Below are 11,936 nucleotides of genomic sequence, written 5' to 3' on the forward strand. Positions count from 1 at the left end.
TTTCAGAAAGGATATGGAGGCGGGTTAAGGAGAATCCGTAGGAGTGACTATAACCGTTCCCTATATAGGTGCCCTCGTAGCGTGGCCCCATAAGGGCACAGGATCCACGGTTCCCGTGGCAGGGGTTGGTCTCGTGGTGCGCGGTGGTGGGGCTTGGCCGGCGGTGCTGGTAGGGGAACCGAGTAAGAGGAAGCGGGACGAGGAGAGGGGCTGTCCCCGGCTCTCCGCAGCGGCTCGCAAGCCAGCCGGCGGCCTCGCCGAACCTGGAGGGAGTTGGGAACAGGCCGGAGTTGCCAGACGAGTTTCTGCCGAGGCAGGACGAGCTCACTTTCATGGCTCTCTGACAGCTTGGCCGGGTCGACGCGATTCGAGTTCGTCGGGGCTCCGCCACGAACGCAGTGCTCAGTGGGTCGTTCCTCGGGGAAAGAGGATTGCCAGTGATCAAGCTCTCGATTCCCGAAGTTTCTCTGCACCGGACACGTCAGACTGTTCTCGAAAGTGTACCGGGGACAACGTTGAAATCTCGACGTCGATACTCAAGTGTTACAGTGCTAGGCAGTAAGAGTTCGAGAGAACCGCGTAGGGGACTGCTAGAAAGCGAGCGTCGGAGAAATCGGCGAGCGCCTCTCTCGCCGCGGACAGGACAGAAGTTAGTGCACCTGCCGCAGTGGTTCCCGCGGCGCCACTCACGTGTTGCATGCGTGCCGCGTTATCCATCATGGTCGCGTACCGGGGCGAGCTCTGATTGGACGTCGCGGCGGTCACGTGGTATGGTAATCGAGGCACGGTGGGCGGGAAGGAATCGAACGAGGCCGCGGAGGTTCGCGGAGGCTCGCAAAAGTGGCGGAAGGAGAGGAGAGGATAAGCAGCTGTCCACCGGGAGTCCGCTGCTCTCCGTGGCTACTCTCTCTCTCTCTCTCTCACTCTCTTTCGCTCCTCGCTGATCTCTGTCCCTCCCTTGCGATCCTCCTTTTTTCCTGCCGGTGTCCCGTCTTTCGCCCTTTCCCTCTTCGACGGGAAAAAGTCACCCCGTGGCTGACGCGTCACGGGGGAGAGGGATGTCGGCCAGGGGCCGCGGTGCAGTGCTGTGCGCGCTTCCGATACAATGAATATTAACATGGAGCGCGACTCTATGAACTAGACCGGGAGAAAGGGGTCGGAGGACAGTGTCCGAGCATCGATCGGGGTGTGTACGAGTTCCGAGCACCGCGAAACGGAGGACTGTGCAGCCCGAGGCAAGGAGACCGCAAACATGAGTTCGTTCCTGATGAATCCATCCGCCGGCGGTGGATATCATCATCACCAGCACCAGCAGGCCGCCGGTGCCCACCACTTGGCGGCCACTTCCGTCATGGTGGACCCCAAGTTCCCTCCTAGCGAGGAGTACAGCCAGAGTAATTACATCCCGTCGACCGGCGCCGACTTCTTTCCGACCAGCGGCGGCGGGCATCATCTCAATCATCCCCAGTCCCATCAGCTGCAGTACGGCTACCACCAGCACCATCATCAAGCGGCGTCCACCCCGTACGGCGCCTCCTCGGCAGTACAGCTGAACGGCGGGTACGCCGGTTACGGAGGCTACTATGGGCCCCATCATCCGCACCACCAGGTCCACGCGGTGCACCACGCCAGCCTCCATCCTCATCATCACGCGGTGGGCGCGCTCGCGATGCCGCCCGAGGCCCAGCAGCCGCCGCTCACGTGTCCGTCCGCGATGCAGACGCAGCAACAGCCCCAGCAACAACCACCTGTGTCCGCGTCCACGGTGCTCGGCTCGACGCCGCTCTCGCCGGGCATCATGCAGAATCACGTGCAGCCGCCGGACGCTCTGCAGCATCACCAGCCGCCCAGCCAGCAACCGCACGACAGCAACGCCTGCAGTCCGGCCAGCTCCAGCCAGCTGCACCGGGACAACTCGCCGGATCTGCAGCAGCAACCGCAGGGCGGACAACAGTCGCATATACAGAACGCCCAGCAGCAGCAGCAGTCGCAGGGACAGCAGTCGCAGCAGCATCACGTGGACGACGGGTCGGATCAGGATGACATGGAGGACGATCAGATGATGGACGGATCGCCAGGAATGATGGAGGACGAGGAGGACGACGAGGACAACGGGGACCGTGTGATTTATCCGTGGATGAAGAAGATTCACGTCGCTGGTGTCGGTGAGTTTTCAAGCTTGAGGATCACGGGAATGGGTGGCTTGTCTTAGGGCTTCTGCAGGTGGACTGGGAGTTCTATGTATTTGTCGATTATGGCGGTTTTTAGGAAATGTAGGTTTTAGTTTAGTTGAATTTTAGGGTTTGGCTTATATTTTGCTACTGCAGTGGGAAATGAAGTTTGTAGAAATGTGAGATCGTTTGGAGGTATCGAATCTAGTAATTGATTTTATATTGAGATTAAGTGGGAGAGTAATTCTAAGTAGAAAAATAGTTTTAAGGGACACATGTTTAGGATAGTTGGCCGTTGAGTCGAGAAGAGAACGAACTGCAGAAGTTGCCGTCCGACGGAACTCTGTTTCGAGAGCTCAACCATTGCTATATACGAACATTGCTATATCCCAATTATTATATCATTTCAGTCTTTCCCTCAAACATTGTATAAATATCATTAACAAATCGTTGAACAATTGTTCAACATCCCATCGGCAATATTCTTATTCTTTCACTCCAAAACTTTGAGAAGAAGACGAAGATCTGTACATACAATCACCGAAGATTGACTCCGAACGAAAACATTCGTCATTAAGAGCGCATCGAAAATGAAATCTATGTTTTAATACCTTCGAGTGAATTCCAGGAAACCACGAGTTTCCTCGCCGCTGTTACAATCTCGAAAATCCGACAGGAGAAAATATGCTCCGCGCAAGTTCAAAGGCTGCAGCAAGGTGCACGACAAAAGGGGAAACGCGTGGATCATTGCGGGGTTTACCTGCCGAGGCTGATACATTGCGGCCGCAAGGTGACACATTACCGAAAAGCCAGAAGACCGATGAGCAGCAATTTATCGTTGCACCTTCCGATCACCTGTGCGAGATCTCCGTATCCCGCCTCTTCGCTATTCGGTTACGCTCGAGGCATCGCCATTCTTCATGTCCCCGTTGATGTCAGGATGAAAAACAGGAAACCTGAAAAGCGACTCAAAATATACACGAAAGGAACAAATTGCCAAGAATCTATTTCGGTTAGGGTAAACAGTGCTCGACGGGAAAGAAGACGCAAGCCAAAAGATACATTGTGCTTCAACGGGAATCGAGGACGTGTTTAATCATGCTTGATGGATAAATTGCCGTTAGTCTCAATTATAGGAGCGATGACGTTATTTTTCATAAAACATTCCAAGAATATCGGAGCTCGAATCGTTACGACGGCGAAGTCGAAGATAATTCGACTTTCTTCGCTCGAGTAAGTTGGAACTCGCTCTTGAATGACATTAAAGCCGAATTATTGGGACAACGCTGCTTCTTTTCATCTCGGAGCCACAATTGCGATAGGAATAGCGTCCGCTGAAAAGGCGTCGATAAAAATGGCGCCGCTGGGAGCGCGCGTCGAACGCTCCGAGCCACGGTAGGCGTTTCGCAGAAGGATTATGAATCTTCAAAGGGAATTTTTGCAACGTAATATCCTTCAGAATTGGGCTGCCTTTGCAGCCTCAAATTTCTATTCGGTTTTGACCCGGGGGAAACTGCTGTTCATTCCAGCTTGCAACTATTTCTTTTGAGCTCGTTCCACGGGGATACGATCGCCGTATAGCCGAATATCATAATTCATGTTTCCAGGTAACAAAAAAATGCTCACGGTGAAAGAAACATAGCTTGTCGTCCGCGAAATGAGCTTTTCGGGACGTTGTCCCGCAGCTGCGCCGTCGTTTTATCCCCAGTCTCATCGAGAACGTCGGTTGTTTCTTCTGCAACGGTTTTCATCGGGTTTTGTTCGTTTTTCAAAGTCGACCAATTCTAAAAAGAATTCTCCGATACACTGGAACACAACAAGCATTCCAACTTCTCACCGTCTTATTCAGCGTTTCTCCTCCAAATATTCTACGAACACCATTTTCTTCCTTTAAGGCAGCCATTTTGTCAACATTGTGTTACTAGCAATACATAACCTATAATTAATACCTTCATTCACGAAATATACATGAAATCACTAAAAACAAAACTCGATTCAACCATTTCTCTAACTTACAACTCATCAACGAATACCCAAAAATACTACTACCTGAACCACTTATTAACAAACCTAATTTACTAAAATCCATTCACTCATTCTTACTCTCAATTCTTCCCTTCACGAATACATGGAAAGTGTTTGCCAGTAAGATCGGCCAGCAATCTGTCGCCAGTTTAGCGCGTCTAGAAGCTTCATCATTCCAGCGAAAGGCAGTTTTTCATGCGACTCGTTGTTGGTCCAGGATCATTGGATCGTTGTCCGTTGCCTGTGAACTCTGGTATGCGTGTCCGTCGGGTTGTCCGAGACTGCAATCTCTCCCCTCTGAACGGTCGGGGCCTGGTCGCCGGACGCTGCTGTTAGGAGGGGCTTCGCGGTGCCGACGGTCAGCTTTGGAATGGAATGTGTCTGCACAGATTCTAAACTGAAACTCGCTCCCATGTTTCCTCTATCGAGTCCTCCGGACCACCAAGAAACGCTTCTAGCGTGCCACACCGGGGATTGACGTTGCTTGATAGGAACCGGGATCGACAGACGAATCTTCTCGTTCGTGTCACCGTGCAAGCCGATCCCAGTGACGATTGGGTCGCCGTGATAACTCTCTTCGAGGATCGCTTCGTGGTTGTCACGGTGGCGAAATAGCGAGATCCTTGCGTCAAGAATACGACAATTCCTTTTATTCCACTGCTGATATTAGAAATATATTTTCTTCTAATAGTTGTCGATGTTAGGTTCGCTGATAACTCTCGTTTCTCAGTGCGACATTTCTGTTGACAGAATAAATATTCCTATCAAACAAACGCGTTGAGAAATAGCGAGATCGTTGTGTCAAGAATACAGTTCCTTTTATTCCACTGCTGATATTAGAAATATATTTTCTTCTAATAGTTGTCAATGTTAGGTTCACTGATAATTCTCATTTCTCTGTGCGACATTTCTTTAACGACAGAATAAATATTCCCATCGAACCAAGAGATGAAGACGAAGCGTCGGATAACTTAGGTTCGAAGCACAATTCAAAGAAACTAAGAGATTCGAGGAATGATAACACCATTAAATGTGGAAACAGAATGTTCCAATGATATAGATTGAAAGATCTAAACACCGTTGCGAAGTATTGAAAGACAATGTTTCAAACGATTCATTCCCTTCGGTACAGTTTAACGATCGTTACATCGGGCTCCTCGCGCGACAGACCTTCAAGATCGCTTCCACCGGCTACTTGACCGGTAAACGACGTCTGCCCATAATCCGCGTTCAAGTTCGACAGCCATCGGCCGCTCGGCGGTTGAACAGATCGGCCTTGGAAACATTGGTCCGCCGATTGTGAAATCTAGAGCCGGTTATTAGTACACTTCTCGAGGGAACGTCGCCTCGGTGTTGGTGCACGCGTCATATCTCCTTTATCTGTTACAATCGCCGGTCCCGGGACTGTGGCAACGTTCAGTGACGGGGACACGACGGCCGCTCTCGGTCGGTTCGAAGGAATTGACACTGGAGCAAGTCGTAAAATAATGGCCGGTTGTCGCGAGGTAAATGGTGACTGCGTAACGCGTTCGCTGCTGGCAAACGGCTCGACGGGATGCTAATAGGCTATATCTCGCGTGCTAACGCCTGATTCGTTGTTTTGCGGGTAAGTTAGCATTGTTTCTATTCGCAACACTCTGTATATTGTTTTCTGAGGGAACATGGCGTAAAGCGTTGACAATCGACGCTGGAAATAATACGCATAGATTCGCAGTTTCCTTGAAAATACTCACTGAATTTGGAAGTAATCGTGAATTACATGTTCTGGTAATTAGTACTGTTAACAAAATTGGTAGGAAAAGGACTTCTCTGTGATAGAAATATAGTTCTTCCCTTTATTCTTCAGTTCGAGTAGCTCTTCAACGTTTATTTCCTCAAAGTGCCAACGAAATTCGCTCCTTCCTTTGAATATACTGGGCTGAACGCAACTGTTGCGAGGAATTCGCGAAAAAACGTGAATAACGCTGGCGAAAGAGTGCCAGGTGTTACCGAGAGATTATCCACGGGGTTATTTGCGAGGCACTAGCATTCGCGCGCGCTTGGAACGAGTTAACTGACGCCGAGATAAGAATAGTGGAAACGTGAGTGAAAAGGACGATTCTTGCATACCAAGCAGGGAATTATGCGATATTATTGACGGATGATTCCCTGAGCATACGCGGACATAATTGTGCTATTTTGTTGCAACGCGCAAGGCCGTGGTGATTACGTGTTACCCAGCGTGCGTCGGAAGAGTCGCGTTCTCAGTCGGGAACGCCGAAGCTTCTGACAAAGCGATGGAAAAAATGGTGGTATAGCCGCGGAACAGAATGATAGTCGTATCTATGTTCATACGTTTCCTTTGAACATACACGTGTATCGATTTTATCAAAATGACACGCGCGTCATTGTTACCGACCCTCTAATTTCATGTTTTAGAAAACAATAAGGAGCAAAGTGCTCGTATATTCATGAAATTGATTCTGTAACACAATTCTAACACCTTATACATACGTCTTAATTTCATTGCCATTATTCTTTCCAGCATTCTACTTCAAATTTCAAGCCTAACCTAACCCCTTGCCGTACAATGAGTGAGACTCGTGATGAGGATTTCCAAACTAATTTAAAAAGAATCAATGTTGTTCATTACTCACGGATCAAAGCAAACTATTTTGCTATTATCAATGTGTTGTCTTCAAATGAAATTTCCACCTGAAGTAGAATGGAAAATTTTGTCGTATTTCTTACAAATTGTCGATAGTAAAATATTACACGAGCTTAGTAACGAAAGTAAAGGTTAACCCTTTGCACTCGGCAGTTTTCATTAGAAATATTCTAACATTTTCTAATGAGACAAAGGCGATATTTTATGGAACTAACTCGCAGAGAAATTAAACGTACATTCAGGAACTATTTTATTTCCATATTTCTCAAACTGATGCGTTGTATAAGGTATAATATTAACACTAGGTTCACGGAACGCGTCAAATTGACGCATATTGGATTTTAGAAATATTATTTTGTAAATTTTTACGCCGTTTAATTACCTACTATCAAATCCCTAGTTTCCACAGTCTAAATAAACGAGCATCAATTCTTTTAGGAACAATAGAATGAAGTGTACAATAAATGCCCGTAAACCTAGTGTCAAGTATCAAATTTTACAGTGTAAAATCAACTGGTGAGTATCACCTCTCGAGTGCAAAGGGTTAACGATCAAATGAACCTCCACAACCAAGACTTCAAACTTCCATCCAACTCGAACCTGTCCAAGAACTCCCAAGTATCCCTGCACTCCGCATACCACACAAGCAATACCACACACCTCCAATAACAAAAGAATCAACCATCACCTAAACAAATCCAACGCTCACTTCCACTCGACACAATCCCCAATAAAACCGTTCGCGACACACCTCCAGAAAGCTTCCCCGAGCACCGACGAACCCCTTATCCCGAAATTTACCCAACGAGACTAACGGCCACCGATATCTCTGGTTCTTCCAGCGAACGGCTCGTACCAGCCAGGCATGGAGCCGAAGCGGCAGCGGACCGCGTACACGAGGCACCAGATCCTCGAGCTGGAAAAGGAATTCCATTACAATAGGTACCTGACGAGACGGCGACGGATCGAGATCGCTCATACCCTGGTCCTGTCCGAGCGGCAGATCAAGATCTGGTTCCAGAACCGTCGGATGAAGTGGAAGAAGGACAACAAGCTGCCGAACACGAAGAACGTGCGCAGGAAGAACGCGAACGGGCAGACGGCGACCGCGACATCGTCCGGCGCTAAATCATCGAAAGCGTCCGGCGCAGCGTCCAGGACAAAGCTGCCGACCGGGAACAACAACAGCCAGCGCAAGAACAACAACTCGCCGTCGAGCGGGATAGACAGCAGCCTCGACTCGAACGTCGGCCTGGACATGGGGGACGTGCACGCGGTGAACGCGGCCCTTCCGCATACGAACGTGGTGCACCCGAGCTTCCAAGGTCACCCGCATCCCCTGGCCCATCTCCAGGCGCAGCTGAGTCATCACCACGTGAGCGGGATGATGGAGGGCCCGACGGGAGGACCGTTGGGCCACATAGGCTCCGGAAGCATCAGCCCCCTCGCGCCGGCCACCAGCCCGTCAGGACTGGCCCAGGTCGCGGCGGCCATCCCGCCGCCGGCGATAAAGTCTGATTACGGGCTAACAGCGCTGTAACAGTCCCTGGGACCACTGCCGGCGGCGCCGAGTTTCCCCGGGACCCTGGTGACCGTTAGCTCCTAGGAGACCTGGAACCCTCAGATCCCGCGCTGACGAGGACTCGTCGAGTCTGCTGGTTCCCCGAGGAGCAGACTGCCCGGCGAAAGTCACGCCGGACGCTTAAGGGCGGTGATTATGGCACTAAGTCATCCCGGGATCCTTCCCTTAACGCGACTGAATTACTTGATGGATGATACACCGCTGAAAGAGAAATAGAGCACCGGAAGCGGTAATCTATTTTAGAGCTACTGGATGATTGCCGCCATAGGGGTTAGCAATGATGGATCCTCGGCGATCGCCGATGCTCCCTGATTAGGATTATCGTGGCTCCGAGACGGAGTATCGATTACGAACGCCGGTCCCGATCGAAACGGTGACCTGAATGCTGGAGGATCGACGGGCCGGCCGGCTGCGTCTCTATCGCGTGGATGACACGCAAGTCTCGATTATATTGAAACAAATGACTCGCCGCGGTAACCGTCGCCTCCACCGCCAATCGCTGCCAGATATTCCTGCCAGACTTACCAGGCGATGGAATTGCTTCGGTTGTCTCTGGTGCCGGCGACGCCGATCGGGAATTGTTGGGATTGGTTGCCAGCGTGGCTCGCTCGGAGATGCTTCCGGATGTTGTTCGGGCAATTGAAGAGTTAGTGACGAACCGGAGGATTCTCGAGTGCTCGCCAGTGTCAGAAGTTTAGAGGACTCAGAGACGATGGACAATCGAAAGGTGCGGGGTTAGTGAGAGAAAAATGATCGAAGCTTCGTGAAGGACTCGGACAGTGACACGGTGCTCGAGTATGAGTTTGTGAGAGGCTTCCGACCTGGTACGTTCTGATTCTAAGATTTTCCTGTTTCGATCGGATCCTTTGGTCCCTGAGTTTGATATCTGATTAGTGAGCTTCACGATCTTTGTGCATTTCCGGTAAACGGTGTCTTCTGAACGGAGGTTTTAAAAGAAATATTTTCAAACATGTCCGTCATGATACAAACGAAGTTGGAGATAATTCTTGATTTAGCGACAGTATTTACCGAATCTGCATAAAGATCTTCAGTTCACGATTACCTTCGACACTCGCAGATATAGTGAAAAATTGTAGATGTCGCAAAAGCACGCATTACTGAACTTAGACGAGAACATAGAGAATTCTCGAGCACGTTGACTGTCGAACACCCTTAAAATCTCGATTTACTCGAAAGCATTCGTTTCTGCGACAAGACTCTTACGAAAGTTCGAATACAGTTTGATTTTCTGAAACTCTCGTCGAAGAATGATCATGCACGTTTCGTTCTACGGACAGACAACGTGTTAATCTCGTGAAAACACGAACCGCGACCGTTCGTTCGTCGAAAGCTGTGATCCTTTAAATAACCACCCCCGCAGAGAAAAACGAGACGAAGATCGCTGCACCGCGATACCGTGTACTGTAAATAAAGACACTTGATTGTGTATATAGTTGTGTAAAGAAAGTCTTATCGCTATTGTGATTAAAACGCAACGTGTTTCGTATACTATTGCATAAGCGTGCGGTCCTGACGTGGCTGAGTGTTCGATGAAGGGCTATCCGACAGTGAAACTCTCGGCTGTGCTTCGTTCAGCGTATTAAATGTCAAGTCGTTCGAGCCGCGCGGTGTGGATTCGTCGCGAGAATATTGAAATCGTGAGAAATGTGACGTGAGAACGTGTTCCGTGTAAATGAAAACTAGACTCGCGAGCGACGGGATGTTAAACTTAATAAATATTCGGTATTAGCTTAGGGGTAGAGCTCGTACACGGTTTCCTTTCAACGAAGAAAAAAGTTTCTGTTCTGATACTCAGTGTCGGTCGTTTGATGGAAGTTCAGTCATTGAACCAACGCTCAAGTTCAATCGTTGAACAAATGGATTGAAGTTCAATCGTCGGAACAATAGATTGAAGTTCGATCGTTGAAACAATACATCGAAGTTCAATCGTTGAACTGGATAGAAATCGAAACGTTGAACCAACGCGTTCAAGTTCAGTCGTTGAACAAACGGTTTGAAGTTCGATCGTCGGAACAACAGATGAAAGTTCAATCGTCGAAACAATACATCAAAGTTCGATCGTTGAAACAGTACATCAAAGTTCAATCGTTGAACCGGATAGAAATCGAAACGTTGAACCAACGCGTTCAAGTTCAGTCGTTGAACAAACGGTTTGAAGTTCGATCGTCGGAACAACAGACGAAAGTTCAGTCGTTGAGCGAACAGAAGTTAACCGTACAATTTCGACAAAGAAACATCGACGAGGTTCTTTCGTCTACGACGGAGGATCGTTCGGCAAAGTAGACGCTTCCTGTAATCGTCAGACGCGTCGCGACGAACGGACGCCGCCATTTTCCGGGTATTTGACGAGAAACGGAGTAACACGAAGGTTCCGCGGATCGCTCACGTCACGCGCGCGTTGTAAATATCGGGATAATGTCTATTTTTATCGAGAAAGTAAATACGCGGATGAAGGACCAAGTTAGCGTAAAGGGGTTGAACCGGAAGCTGTACTGTCGGAGACGAGTAGCAATCAAACGTTTAAATGCACAGAGCCGCTGTGACGATATACCAAAACGATGTTTATCAGATTATATTATAGGAAACGTAGAGAATCTAAGTATTAAGCGACACGTTCAATACTGAGGAACGAGAGAAAGTGTATGTGTGTATGTATGTGTGTGGAAAGGAACGAATGACGATTCTATATAGTGTAATTAGCGAATTCTAAGCGACGAGGGGCGCACGAGATTTACGAGAACATTCTATTAAGTGTGAACATTATATTCCTTGATATTCTATCGATAATGTATATAGCCTGTACGATAAGAATCGTGTTTGGGCACACTGCGATGCTTATGTTTATATTGATCGTAGACACCGATCAAATTACAATCGTGAAGTAAATAAATCAACAAATAAATGTTTCATAATTTACGATAACGCAGTGTTTCTTCGGCGACGGAACTCCACCCTTCTTCGCGACTTCTCTTCGCGTTCCTTTGTTTTATTTTATCAAGGATTCCCACTAAATAATTTTGTAGAAACATTGTGATAGATTATTTTTGTTTATTCTTTAGAATAGTATAATCGATTCTGGCAATTCTAGATAAACTCAATGAAGAATCGAATGAAAAATAATTGGTAAAGCGATGTTACACTTGTTTTCTTCGAGACTTTTTGTTAAATTTCGAGTTGTTCCGGCTAACAGGGAAACCATTGCTTTTTGAATATATATTAGATTTGCCCGGTCGCGCCATTTTATCAGTTTTTCACGCGACACACCATCCGCGCAGGAAACAAACGATAGCCAGTCGAGGTAAACTTGTTACTTGACAGCGTTGACAGTATCTCATCCTTATTAAGTATGTAAAATTGTGTGCATAAATTTACCGGTTATGGTGTCCTCGCAATAAATCATTTCCCATCGAAAAGGAATACCTGCCCATTGCTGGAAAACGCACCAAACAAAAAGAATAACGAGATAATGCTGTCTGCGGATCGCGAGCCG

At 48.2% G+C, this 11,936-nt stretch overlaps 1 protein-coding gene across 1 annotated transcript; it reads left to right on the top strand.

Annotated features, from left to right (window-relative positions):
- The first annotated feature begins 282 nt into the window (after nt 1-282).
- On the top strand, nt 283-11,319 carry Dfd (homeotic protein deformed). The gene is made up of 2 exons (XM_031990488.2): nt 283-2,165; nt 7,686-11,319. Exons 1-2 carry the CDS (start codon nt 1,253-1,255, stop codon nt 8,381-8,383), a joined length of 1,611 nt encoding a protein of 536 aa, XP_031846348.1. The 5' UTR covers nt 283-1,252; the 3' UTR covers nt 8,384-11,319.
- Nucleotides 11,320-11,936: the final 617 nt, after the last annotated feature.

The sequence above is a fragment of the Nomia melanderi genome, chromosome 5 (assembly GCF_051020985.1).
Source record: "Nomia melanderi isolate GNS246 chromosome 5, iyNomMela1, whole genome shotgun sequence".
Lineage (NCBI taxonomy): Eukaryota > Metazoa > Arthropoda > Insecta > Hymenoptera > Halictidae > Nomia > Nomia melanderi.

What these genes read in the sequence shown, in the direction of transcription:
- Dfd (XM_031990488.2), top strand. Translation starts at nt 1,253, where the DNA reads ATGAGTTCGTTCCTGATGAATCCATCCGCCGGCGGTGGATATCATCAT. An exon ending in GATTCACGTCGCTGGTGTCG is followed by an intron (nt 2,166 to 7,685) that starts GTGAGTTTTCAA and finishes TGGTTCTTCCAG; the next exon opens with CGAACGGCTCGTACCAGCCA.